General features: G+C 46.5%; 1 protein-coding gene across 2 annotated transcripts; it reads left to right on the forward strand.

Annotated features, from left to right (window-relative positions):
- Positions 1-282: 282 nt before the first annotated feature.
- Positions 283-12,532, forward strand: LOC149858886 (uncharacterized). Of its 2 annotated transcripts, XR_016444010.1 has the most exons (3): positions 283-1,067; positions 4,579-8,695; positions 9,082-12,532. XR_016444010.1 is itself a non-coding variant. In XM_090061680.1 (2 exons), the coding sequence occupies exons 1-2, from the start codon at positions 302-304 to the stop codon at positions 5,181-5,183; spliced, it is 1,371 nt and encodes a 456-aa protein (XP_089917806.1). In that variant the 5' UTR covers positions 283-301; the 3' UTR covers positions 5,184-12,532. The 2 variants fall into 2 exon arrangements, 1 of the variants encoding a protein (XP_089917806.1); XM_090061680.1 differs by having other exon boundaries at positions 4,579-12,532.
- Positions 12,533-13,368: the final 836 nt, after the last annotated feature.

The following is a 13,368-nucleotide window of genomic DNA, read 5'->3' on the forward strand; positions in this document are numbered from 1 at the left end:
AGCCCGCACAGGCACCTGGACAAGGCCGTCACGGTAACGGGGGAAGCTGTGGAGAGACCTCCCTTCCCCCTCCACTAAATGGCGACTTTAGTTTGATTTGTCCCTAGCAGGCTCCCGTGAGTCGTCCTTCCTTGAGGCACCTCCTCAAAAGCACTCGGATAGATTTGTGGCGGGTGACGTCAGGGGCAGTGTGAAAAACCGTGAGCCGGGTTTGCCACTGCGCATGCTCGGAGAGCTCAGCCCAGCCTGGTGTGACCTCCGGAAACACTTGAGGGGAAGCTTCCGGAAAGGCGTTCGGCGCATGCGCTGTGGCTATTCGCGAAGGACGCCGCGGCAGTTGCTGGGATATAACCGCCGCCGCCCCTCCCCCCCGGCGCTGTGGAGACGCCCCCGGCCCCGGCGCGGCGGGGGCACCATGTGCGCCGCCAAGCGGGTTCAGGACGGGTGGCCGCAGCGCTGGGCCTTCCGGCCCGGCCCAGGTAACGCGGGCCCCGGAGGAGGTGGCGCACGGCGCCTCTCCGTGACCCCCGCAGGCTTCGGGGACCTGCAGCCGCTGCTGCCGCGGGGCCCGCGGTGGCCGCCTGGCCCCGTGCCCCTGCTGCGCTGCGGCTTCCCGCCGCCGCGGCCGAGCCTCAGGCCCTCGGGTCCGCGCGGGGCCGGCGCTGGTGGGAGGGCCGGGGCTGGAGCCGGGACCGGCGGCGACGCGGCCGCGAGGAAGCGCAAGGAGCCCGGTACGGTGGCGGCGGTGGGGGCGGCTAAGGTGGCCAAGCCAGCAGCTGACAGCAACCCAGCGCTGTTGGAGGCCTTCAAGGCCGTGGTGGCAGCTGGCGGCAGCGACTGGCTGGACCCCGAGGCTGTGGCTGCCGTGGTCACTGGAGACCCCCCAGACGGTGCTACCAAGCGTGAGAAGAAAGTGCCTGAGAGCCCGAAGGCGGCAGAGCCTGAGGTGGCCGCACCCAACCCGGGGCCACCTGCCTCTCCCACACCCCAACCCAGCACCGAGGCCAGTGCCACGGAGTCGCCGCCTGTGCTCCAGCCGGATCCCAGCTTCGGCAGCGTGGCGCTGGGTGAGTGGGGGCTGTGGCTGCTGGGTGGGGGGCCACCAAGTCCCTAACCTGGCTGTAGTCCAGCTAGGCATTGCTTGACCAGGAAGGAGGCTCCAGCGGGGTGGAGGGCACAGGGTGTGTTCCTGTCTCCAGTCTGTTCGTGTCTGCAGTTTCGCTGGGCAGCGTCTGCCTGCTCCTTGGACTCATTCATGGGCCAGTGAGTGCTCACCAGCACTGTGCTTGGCATCTGCCCTCGTTTGCTTGTTCTGAATTGTTGACCTTTGGTCCCAACCCTGTTGTCTTTGGTTGTTCCCAGTAATTGCTCTGTGCACTTAGTGGCCCCCTTATTAAGGGAGGCTTTTAGCTGTGGTTGGCCAGCATTGGCCCACGTTCCCAATGCACATCAAATGGGCCTGAAGGAGATGGCAGGGGTCAGGGCAACTGACCTTTTTTTTTTTTTTTTTTTTTTTTTTTTTTTTTTTTTTTCCTCCCCCAGCTAAATCGGTAGTTGTCAGCCTTGTTTAGGTGCAACGGGACCCCAGGAAATGCCAATTCTTTGTCTTTCACTTGTATTTTCCTATGGGCAAAAAAACCTAGTGCGCTTCTGTTGCAGAGAACTTGGAAAGGCCATGGCAACTCAGACTTTCTCTGGGTTTATTTTGGTGCCAGAGTGGTTTTGTAGAAAGTATGCGAGAGCCAATGATTTCTCAGGGTACTGTATTTTATTGGATCATCTGCGTGGTTAGGGGAGAGCTGGACAAGCTTTACATGTGAGAGGTTCTTCCCCAGGTCTCACATCGAGGTCTCAGAGACCCGAGGAAAAATGTCTTGCATTCAGAAGCTCCTCTAACCTCTCTCCCAATAACATAATTGGTCCAATAAAGAGAGTGTCCTAAGAAATCCTTGTTTGTGCGTGGGTTTGTCTTGTGAATCATGTGGGTGCACCTAACAGTGCAAATATTACATGGCAACCTTGAAAGGATCTCAGGGCACTCCAGGGAATCCTGGCTGAGAATCGCTGGTCTTCTACTATAAAGAAAACTTCAAAATATTTTGTGGCCACAGGCAGAAAGAATCATGCAGGGCTTTTGGGGAGTTTTGTTTGTGTTTCCCCCCTCCACCCTCCAGTGGAGTTCTATTCCTCTTTCATATTAGGGATGGCAAAACCAACTTTATTTCTATTTCCCTGGTATTTTGAGTAATACTCTATTTTGAGTTCCTACAGAAACTGTAGGTGTCTGATAGTGGTATAACCAAGCAGCGACAAAATAGTTAGTGCGTTATCTCAAACACCTGAGAAGTCCCATTTGGAGAAGCAGTTTTAAAATTTACACCTTTAAGTTAGGGACTGAGAGAGTTTGTATTTCACTTCTGAAACCTTGGCACTGCACTCCCTAGAAGTGGGGAATACATTTCAGACTTCTGAGTCTTTCCCAAGCTGCCCATGTAATACTTCTCTTAAGCTTTCCTATGTTCAGTTTCTTTTGTTTTTTCTGCCCATGTGATTGGCATGCTATTAACACATTGGGGAGTGAGGTGCAAGGAAGAGCTCTTTCTGTAGACAGGAAGAAAGTTTCATAATTTTTAGGGTCGGAAGGGACCTGAGTAGATCATCTAGTCCGACCCCCCTGCCACAGCAGGAAAGATTATTGGGGTCAAACGACCCCAGTGAGGTGTTCATCTAACCTCCTCTTAAAGACCCCCAGGGTAGGAGCCAGCACCACTTTTCTTGGAAGTTGGTTCCAGATCCTAGCCGCTCTGACTGTGAAGTAGCGCCTCCTGATATCTAGCCTAAATCTACCCTCTGCCAGCTTGTGACCATTATTTCTGGTCACTCCTGGCAGTGCTCAGGGCAACAGGGACTTCCCCAGTGCCTGCTGATCCCCCCCCTGACTAGTTTGTAACAGGCCACTAGAACCCCCCTCAGCCTTCTCTTGTGGAGGCTGAACAGGTTCAGGTCCCGTAGCCTCTCCTCGTAGGGTCTGCCCTACTGCCCCCTGATCATACGAGTGGCCCTCCTCTGGACCTTCTCCATGTTGTCCACATCCCTCTTGAAGTGTGGTGCCCAGAACTGGACGCAGTACTCCAGCTGCTGCCTGATCAGTGCCACATAGAGGGGGAGTATCACCTCCTTGGACCTGCTCGAGATGCATCTGTGGATGCATGACAAGGTGCGGTTGGCTTTCCTGACTGCATCCCCGCACTGCCGGCCCATGTTCATCTTGGAGTCAATGACGACTCCAAGATCCTTTTCCTCCTCTGTACTGGCAAGAAGGGAGTTCCCCAGCCTGTAGGTATGGTGCCGGTTGTTCCTCCCCAGGTGCATCACTTTGCACTTGTTGGTGTTGAATCCCATCCTATTCTCATAGTAATGAAGATGTAAATGATGGAGGCTGGTTAACTTCCATTCAGTGGAGCCCTGGCAAGGAACTATAGGTTGGGAAGTGGGAGGTGAATATGAAATTGTATCTTGTCTTGGGCATCAAATACCAATTGTAAGTGAGTGCCCTTATTCTGACTGCTTTGCCGGGGGGGGGGGTGGGAAGCAGTAGCTTACTGAACAAAATCATGGCTGTCCCTTTATCTTGCTAACATCAGAGTTCAGCTTGGAAATGTGAGAGTTGGGAAGCAGAGATGGAAGTGACTTGTTTACACTTGCTTCTTGACCAAGACAGGGCTGTTTCTAAAGTGTTCACAAGCTCCGTATACTACTTTGGAAGTCTTCCTCTTTAGTGCTTATACCATTGGTAGATTAAAAACTGCAAGTGTCTCTTGTTTGGATTAAGAAGAGAGACTTTTTTTTGATTGAATGCACTCTTTTTTTTTTTCTTCTTTTTATGTCATCTTTCTGTCTTCCTTAGTTTGTTTTGATTATCTTTTTGCTTTTTCTTAGTTCCAGATGTCTACCTTCTTTCAAATTATACTCCTTTTCCCTTTTTAGAGTGCCTACACACTTATGTACTTGGTGTTTCCTTCTAGTGCTTACCTGCCAACTATGATTTTAGTTGTATTGGTTTGGAGGTAGGACATGATTTGGGAGTAAGACAGTGTGAGGATAAACATGTACTGTGCATTTATACAGTGTGAATGCACACAGGTAGGACAGCAGTCCTAACACAATACTAAGGAGTAGTACAGGGGAGTTCTGTGAGAACTTACCATGAGCAAGTTTGAAAATTTAAGTTGTCATGTTTCACACACACAATCTGAACACCATGTACTGAAGAACAAAGTACTCCACCCATTACTATGAAAGTGAGTTAGCAACACTGTGTCCTTTGCACAGGAAAGGCCTATGAAGCAGTAGGTACTGTTTTTAACTAGTCCTGAGCAGACTGTGTAGTTTGTGAAGCAAAGCAAACTGCAGTTTCAGGGATACACCTGTTAAAACTTAGCTTGCCTGTTGTAGGGGTGGGGCTTTCCTCTTATCTCTGTCTTCGAGGATGCTGTATTTTGTTTGCAGTTTCCAGTCATCTAGGGCTGGAGATGCTGGTAGTGGCATGAAATGATTAATGTGGCATTTTATTTTTAGGTGATGGTAGCTTGCTGCAGGCTGACCCCAAGGAAATATGGATTTTTGGCCACTCTGTGATTTCGGCGGTAAAGAAGAGGGCAAACAATCATCCCTGTGGTCTGCAGTTGGCTTTCCCGATTACAAGTGTATTTGTGTATTGGCATGACGTACAGGAAATGCTGTGGGATCAGCTCGTGCCTCTCCTGCACGAAGTGTATTTCCTCAGAACGTCTCCATCTGTTTTGGTAATACACCTTGGGGAAAATGATCTTTTGCAACAATCTAGTACGTCTCTCCTCATTAAAATGAAAAATGACTTGGGCATCCTTAGAAGGGCCTTTCCGGATGCCTATATCGTTTGGTCTTCATTGTTGCCAAGGCGCTTTTGGAAGGGTACTAAAACTCCATTGACTAAAGAGGAGGAACGGCAGGAGATTAATAGAGAGATGTTCTATTATTGCAAAGCAAATAACATAATATTTTTGCAACATGATTTCATCACTAGCAAGAGGCCAAACATGTTCCTGCCTGATGCAGATGAACTTTCTGATGTAGGAGCTGATGTTTTTATATCAAACTTGAAGGCAGTCCTGCATTCCTGTATGGGCTTTGGTAGAGGCTGACAATGCTGATCAGTTTCAGTCTATGGAAGTGCACTCATCCAAAAAAATCCATGACATCCCATCTGTGTTTGGGAGCTGAGGATTTTTTTGGGGGTGGAAAGGGAGATGGTATTACTGAAAGTTGAAATGAGTAGGAAGAGTTTAGCACTTCCCTGCATATCCATTGCACCTGGCAGATTGTAGATTTGGAGAAAATTGGGGTGGATTTGGGCTACCCACCCAAAGAGTTCTACAGGTCTGCACACAGGAGGTTGTGATTCCTCTGGAATTATCTCTGCCCACACAGGAAGAGGGGGCAGCTAACCTCATGCAAGTTAACGGGTGTTCGTTGTGTTAGTCATACCATTCGTTTTCACCCCTTGATCGCTAGTCTTGTAAGCAGGAAGGCATTGTGGAGGATTTAACAACGCAAGTTGTCTCCTTAGTTAAGCTGGAACAATGCTTATGGTGTGCGTGCATGCACACACACCATAATACACTTAAAATGTAATGGGTAATGTGGTTTTTGCGTAACAACTGTTGATGGAAAGTTAGGAATCGATATTAGTCTATGTCTGAGCAGTTTGCTTCCACACACTATTATTTATTCAGGTTGAATCCTGTGTCTTATCACTAACAAAGTACATAGCAGGGTTACAAGTCTTGTATTGCATATCCAGCTCTTGCTCAACTGTAGCTTCCATCTGCTGCTGGACCCTAATTTGTAACTGAAGTTTGCAATAAAGTTTTTGATATGCTAACTGATTGCCTTATCAACAGTTGCTGTGCAGCCTATTTCCCCAAGTAGCTTATTCACTTCTGACTAACTGCAGGGACCCTGTCTTTTGAGGTTCTAGTAGCTTGAATATTGACTAGTTTGGCCTTGAGCAAACTGCTTGCTTACAGGTATTTTGAGGTGCAAAAAAGTAACCTGTCTGAAGTTTGCCCCTTGCCTACCTTCAAAGTGCTTGTTGAAGACATCAAGTACTTAGTAGCTGGGATCTTTATGTGTATATCCAGGAACTTTGCTTTGGGTCAGCAGTTATCACCTAGTGTGAACTGCTTCACAAGGAACCAGCTGGCAACTTACTCTTGCTTTCCAGTCACTTATGGAAAATGAGGAAGGATCTGACTAAGGACATGCCCCTTTTTTTAACCTCATTTCTTATTAAGTCTTCAAGTGATACTTGGAGGAATCAGGATAATACACTTGTTTTGTTTTTGGTTTTTTGGTGGTGGTGTTTTTTCTGGGTTGCTTTTATTTTTATTTTTATTTTTTTTTTAGGGTAACCAGAACACATGTACATATTTTGCTGCTTGTTGGCTTGTACTAAGAGGTCATCAGATCAGGAGTGGCAGTAATTCTAGGATATTTCTTCTGCCCTAGACTACTTCACAGATGATAAGGTCTAAGACCTTAATTGCATCAACTCTTCTTAACTTCATAGTGTGTCAGGTTACCTACTTCTTGTGGAAGGCCTTGTGTAATTTGAGGCAGCAGTTGTAGAGGAACCTTTCAGTACTGAACAAGCATCTGGCTGATGACCTCTTAAGTTGGCTACACATTTGTATGAGAGTGTGTTGTAGTATATTAGTGTAAGCAGCATTGTTGTTTTGTACATGAATAAATCTGACTTATAGCTTGGCTTTACAGAGAAAAGCATGTCCATGCATTGGTACAGGGCTTACCTGTGTCTTTTTCTGTACTGTGGAAGGGCAGCACCTCACAAATGTTAAGTTTTTGGTTGTTGTGGCAACCAAAAATTTATATTCTATGGACAGACAACCTAAACCACTTTAAAGATGGAAGGAGGGAGAGAGCGGTTACTGCTTGTGAGCATGCATTATTTGTTTCTGTCTGCTCCTGTGCTGGTGTGTATAAAAGTTCAACTGTTAAGCTTGGTTTATTCAGGTTTAAAATTGGAGTAGTTGCATTTCCATTCTTCCCTGTATGATTGCATACAGATATAATAATTAAATTGGAATAGTTTTATACCAGGAGTTGGCAACAATGTGTGCCATGAGTCTGACCATATGGAGCAGATTGGTGGCCTGGTGTAACTTGGTACCACTGATTCTCTGTATTGGATTAGACCTTTTTGCATGCTGGATCCAGCCCAAGAATTTATAGATTGCTGATCTCTGGCTTATACCAACACAACTCATCTATCCTTGCTTATGGAGTGAAAGCTGTTTCTACTGCATGCAAGCCTGCTGCTACCTCAGATCATAACCTTCTTTAAGTTAAAGAATTGAATTGAAATTAATTACTTTTTAATAGCTTCCTTTCTACCTTATAATTCACCTTCCACTTCTCTTTTCTTTTTTTTAAATTACCTATGTTTTATTTGGAACCTCAGAATAATTCTCAGCAGTGTTCTTTTATATACTCATTTTAACTTTTTTTTTTTTAGAGCTTGGGCTGTGTTGCTGCATGAATGCAGGGTTTTGGCATATTGTTGATAAATGGAAATGTTTACAGTAATTTGTAAATATGCAGACTTAATTGAAATGCATTGGTTGCCGAGTACAAAAGTGCCCTAATTCCCTAGAAGCGGACTTGTTCTGTAGATAGTTATAGGGAAAAATAACAGCAATGTTGATTTTTTTTTTGATTTTTTTTTTAGCCAAGATTATTTTTCATATTTGGATGCTTAAATATAAGCTTAAAAGCTTCTCTTGGTTCCATTATTGACTTTATGCCATTCACTGTTCCATAGTAGAAAAATAAAATACCTATTCTATGAATTTCTATGGCATCAATAACATTACAAGAGGCAAGACGTTTTGTATGCAAGTAATACGTATTTACTTGAATAGAAGAGAACCCCTTGATTAGATGATATCTATAAACTGTTATAATTTTTCAGGTATACAATCTAATTGTTGGAGATACTATTTATATCTAGTATGAGCCAAGACCAAATCCACTCCAAATTCACTTGGGCAAAGCACAAAGAGTCAAATTGTGAAATTTCACTGAGCCAAGCTTAATCATCAAGTTTGTGTGATTCTACTATCAGACAAGTGACCTCCCTCCCTCCCAGACCCATCAGTCTGGAGTTTCAGATGCTTTCCAAATCCCTGGCAGCCATCCAACATGAAAGTCCCAGGCCCAGAAGCCTTGGAGTTCAGATGCGCCTTAGTCTTACTTGATCCTACCCAAAAGGCCCATGGTGTTATTTAGTGAGACTTTCTTGTGTGTATTTATAAGACAAGGGGCTTTTTTTTCCTGTGCCTAGTGTGGGGGGGACCTTGTCTTAGAGTTGAGTAAATATGGTATGTTTAATTTTTTGGTTTATTCATTGTAGGCATTTAACTTTGTTATTAATTGCTCTTTTATTTACAGAACAGTGCAAAAGATCTTTTCCATGTCTGGTAAGATCTAGTGTCCTGTAAATACACTATTATTTTATGTTGAACACTTGTGTTTTTTTTATTTTCAGAAACTCTTTTAGTAAAGTACAAATTGTTATTGCATACATTAATACTGGTTTTATTTTTCAGATTTTTAAGGTGTCTTAAAAACCAAAGTAAGTATCTGGTAACACAAAGGAAAAGGGAAGGAGGAAACACTTCTGTTAATATATACTAATAGATAACTTCTGATGTTTCAGAGATCAGAATGTGTACATGTGTTCAGAATATGTACTTCTGCTGTTTCCCTAGAAAGTAATACGGAAAATCCATTTTTCTATTTTTGCATGTAAAGATTACTTACATGGCATTGAATATGGTGATGCACTGTCCTTTCGTAAGGGACACCTGCATTCATGGGACTTCATCCAAAAGTTTACTATAAGGCACTTGCGTTGACTTAATTGGTCTCTGCATCAGGTCCATGATTCAATAAATACAAGACATTCCTTGACTATACAAGACATTCCTTGACTAACAACTTTTTCCCTTGTATCTCAAGTGAATTTAATCTTGTGGCAGCCTTGGGAAGTGATGAACAGACTCATCAGAAATGGACCTGTCCTCAGAAAGGTATGGCCACAGCAGTACAACATGTCTTGTTGGTGGCCATCCAGGGTAAGTACTTGACAATGCCAGCTGAGCAAGCAGAAGACTGTAGCTTTGTTCTGATGTTTGTGATTGCAGAATGCACAGGTCTCTGATCCCCACACTAATGGTACTACATTGAAAACCAGAAAGTAATCCTTGCACATAAAGGGATGGCTTTTGCTTTGGCAGTTCTCTATTGGGTAGTCCAGAGAGGGAGTGTTGGCAAGGAACCATAATGGCTTCCTGGCTTCTATGCTTCAGTCTTTAAAGCAAGTTAGAGTAAGCCTCAGGGCAGGCACCACCCAGTAGGGCTGTGCGAAGCTTCGGGTGGTGATTCGATTTGGAGGAGATCTGGCCCGATTTCAGTGGCTGAATCTCCAAATCCAAATTGAATTGGGGAACCAATTAAAAAGGTCCAAATCAATTCAAAGCTGTCCGAATCTTTGGACAGTCCTCGGTGGCTGCAGCAGGGAGCTGCAGCTGACTCCAACTGGTAAGTACTAGAGGCAGGGGAGGGGACTGTGGAGGGACCACTGCCAGCCCCCTGATCCCTGCCTGCCCCAGCTCCTGGCATTTTAAAGAAAAGCCCCAGTGCTCACCTGGTGCTGCTGGGCAGGGGGTGATCCACGCTGCATGGGGGGACTCTGGCACAAGCCCTCTGACCCCTTTGCTCCCCCAGGCCCCCCCACAGGTGCCCCACCCAGGCCAGCTCCAACCCTTTATGAAAAAAAACAGAGAAAAGCCCCAGGACGTGCTGCTCCTGCAGCAGCCTTGGGGGCTTGTAGCAGAGCCCCCCACATTGGGTAGTGGGGATGCACACCCCCCGGCAGCACCTGGTGAGCACAAGGGCTTTTTTTTTAACAAGTGCCAGGAACTGGAGCAGCCATTGCTGGGCTGGGAGAGGGGCGGAGGGTGGGCCTGGCCTGGCCTGGCTGATTTGGAGATTCGGCAGCAACCGAATCTCCGAATCAGATTCAGCCAAATCAGATTGGGACAGTGATTTGAATCATTGAATCGCTGTCCCCAAATCGGCCGAATCCAAAGTGAATACTAGCCGCTTTGCACAGGTCTACTACCCAAGTAGGTCTTTGTCCAGGTGCTACTGTTTTGGTGTAGCGAGCACACTAAGTACAGAGAAACTGCAAAAGAGGGAGATACAGGAGCTCTGTGTCTATTATGGATTTTACTACATGGGGAAATCCTTAGCGAGGATTTGAGTGATTTCCTGTCAGTAGAGTCTGAGGGAGTTTTAATGTTAGCATGTTTCAGAGCTGTGGGCTATCAAATGTATAAATTATCTGCCAGGTGGGGACATGGCATATATAATGCATATAGCACATTAAGTGGCTTAAAAGCAGTATCAACAGTGAGTAGATGCATAATACTGCAGTGCTACAAGTTGGTACTCAGCACTTCTTTAAGGAAGGAGACACCTTGGATGAAATAGATGTAAAGAGCTATTACTGTGAAATGCTTCAGGTTACATATGTCCTTCCCACTGGAGAAACAAAGGGAGACTGTGGGTTGCTGCTGGGCTGATCAGTGTTCTTGTTTCCCATCCCAACAGCCCTATGAGGTGATCTGTGACTCAGTTCTATTACCCTAGGTTTACAGGTCCTACATATGACTTAAAAACCTGGCACTCTGCAGTTGCCACTTTCTAGGTCTCAGCCCCAGAAATGTGGCTTCCTGAGAAGGACATCTGATGCTTGAGCATCTGTATCAAGCATCACCACAATGTCTGTGTGAAATGCTCTGCCTGCTACAGGCTAGTTGAAGTTCTTCATCTCTTCTCTGGGGGGAAAAAATTAGCAACTGTGAGAGAACTCCCAAAACCAGACTCTTGATGAATGGATCACAGCAGATGTGGCAGCTGGCAGGCACAACTATGATTGTCATCAGTGCCTGGCCAAGGCAAAGATGCTGCAGGTACAAAAGGGTTTGGGTGCCTGTCAGGCTGAGTGTGCAGGTGAGGAGCTGTTGTGTGCCCTCATCTGGGATGACTCGCATCAAGCCTTGCTTCATCATTCCCTCTGAGAGGGACTCGGAGCTGTTCAGTGACACAAAGCAGGAGATGCACAAGGAAGCTATGGCCCAAGTCCTGGAACAGGAGCAGTCCCTAGAAGATCTTGGGTAGTTCCTTCTCTTCGGGCCTGTTGAGCAGGAGGTATACCAACTACTGAAGCAAGACATCTTGGATGGCATTGTAATCGGGAAGGACCACCTGACCCTCCTGTCATCCCTCCTGACTCTTCTAATCTCAGGAGCTTGGATCATGTGAAGAGGCTTCTGAAATGAAATGCAAAAATCTCTTTGAGATTTCCTTTCTTAACAAGTCATATACATTTAACAAAGATTCCTTGTTTGTTGCCTTTTCAGGGTCACTACCTGCAGCTACTCCTGGTGATACTGTTGGGGCCCTGAGGTCACTGCCTGAGACTACAGCTCAGTGAGGAACTGGACTGTGGAAGTTAGAAGAGTAAGGAGATGTTTGCAGATGTGGCTGTATCTTTGGAAAGGAGAGTAATTGAAGCGGAGGACTGGTGTGCCTGGTTGGAGTCCTACCAAGACAGTAGTGCTGACCTGGTCAGACTGGGGAACATCATGGGTCAGTCATGCAGCGACTATTTTTCTGAGGCCACCAAAGAGGCTGTGGAGATACTGATGAGGAAACACCACAGTCTTACAGCCACCCCCATCTGACAAATGGAGAGCATCTCAGCAGTGTTCTGTTCTTCTTATAGGCTCCCCCCCACCCCCCTTGCTTTCCAGAGTTCAGGACTCCTGGCCTCTTTCCCCCATACCCCAGTTGTCCCTCTCCATCCCCACTTCCCCCTGCTGTCCTGGGCACATCACAAACAGATTATGACTCTTCCCTCCTCGAGCATAGTCTGTCCACCCTGCCCTATCGTGCCCCCACTGGACTTTACTGTAAAGTCCATAGCCCCCTCTTCAGTATGGATGGGAGCTGGGGAGCATTGTCTGTCTAGGAGGAGTTGAGGATGGATGGTTTTTGTTTTTGTTTTTTTTTGCGGGGGGGGGGGGGGTGCAGATACAGCTCGGTTTTAACCTCAAAAGTTCTTAGCCAGTCCCCATCCAGGGAAAGCAACATGGGGTGGGATTTCATGGTACGATACTGCCCACCCCCTCTATTCCCATGGACCCTTCCTCCTCCACTGGGATATGGCAATCCTGGCTACATAGGGCTTGGCCCCTTAGGTACCTTCCCCTTTTCCTTAAGCTTGCAAACAAACCCTAGCCCACTCCACTGCACCCTACTTCATGTGCAAAGCACTTTGTTTCAAGAGCAAAGCATACATTGGTTGACTGTTTATAGTGTTTAATAAAAATCTTAAAACAAACTGTCAGTTAAATGAGTTCTACTTTATGCAGTTGTGTCCTTCTTGGCCGGGCACCACTAGAAATTTTGTCATGGCCTCCTTCATGAAAACACCCTGATCGAGGTTCTTGAGAAGGCTTGGTCTTTGTGGCCTGGTACCAACTGGTAACCAACTGGATTGTCAAAGCCCAGGAAGGTCTTCCCCTTGGCTTTACAGATGTTATGCAGCATGCAGGCCAGAATGACTCCCCAGGACAGGTACTGCTTGTCAGTGTACAGGCACACCCCAGACTGTGTTTCAAGGGGGTCATTTGACTGAGCAGCTGACAGATGTTGAAGATCTTCACAGTATCAGGTGTCCAGTGTGGAGTTTTATGACCCTCAAGAGGAGGGGATAGGCTGGGGAAGGAGAATACTTGCCCTTTCTAGCTCTGTGTTGGTAGTAGTGTGGGCAAGTGTCCCTTGCATCAGTCAATGTAGTAGACGAGTTCTTGAAGAGCCTGGTGTGAAACTTGACAGGCTACCCAGTGGTCACATGTGATTTGTCCTGGTGAACTACAGTGTCTTATAACTTGTTAAAAAACCCTTTGACTTAGAACCATGGTGTTCTGAGCAGAGAGTGTCAATGTGCGTGCCGTATACGGCATCAGTTCCGTTTGGAAAACTTCTATGGACAAATCTGGCTATGATCTCCTGGGGATCATAAAGTGAGAGGAACCATGGTGTGCTCCTGGATGGAGTGGCATGATTTCTGGACAAATGATCCAGCTGTGAATTTGCCCACACCAAAGTTGTTGACACTTCCTAACTGTTGGGGCTTCTCACCTTGCAGATAGTGATTACTACCTGCTTCTCCAC

Source organism: Crocodylus siamensis, chromosome 8 (genome assembly GCF_052110815.1).
Source record: "Crocodylus siamensis isolate JL-2025a chromosome 8, ASM5211081v1, whole genome shotgun sequence".
NCBI classification, from domain to species: Eukaryota; Metazoa; Chordata; order Crocodylia; family Crocodylidae; genus Crocodylus; species Crocodylus siamensis.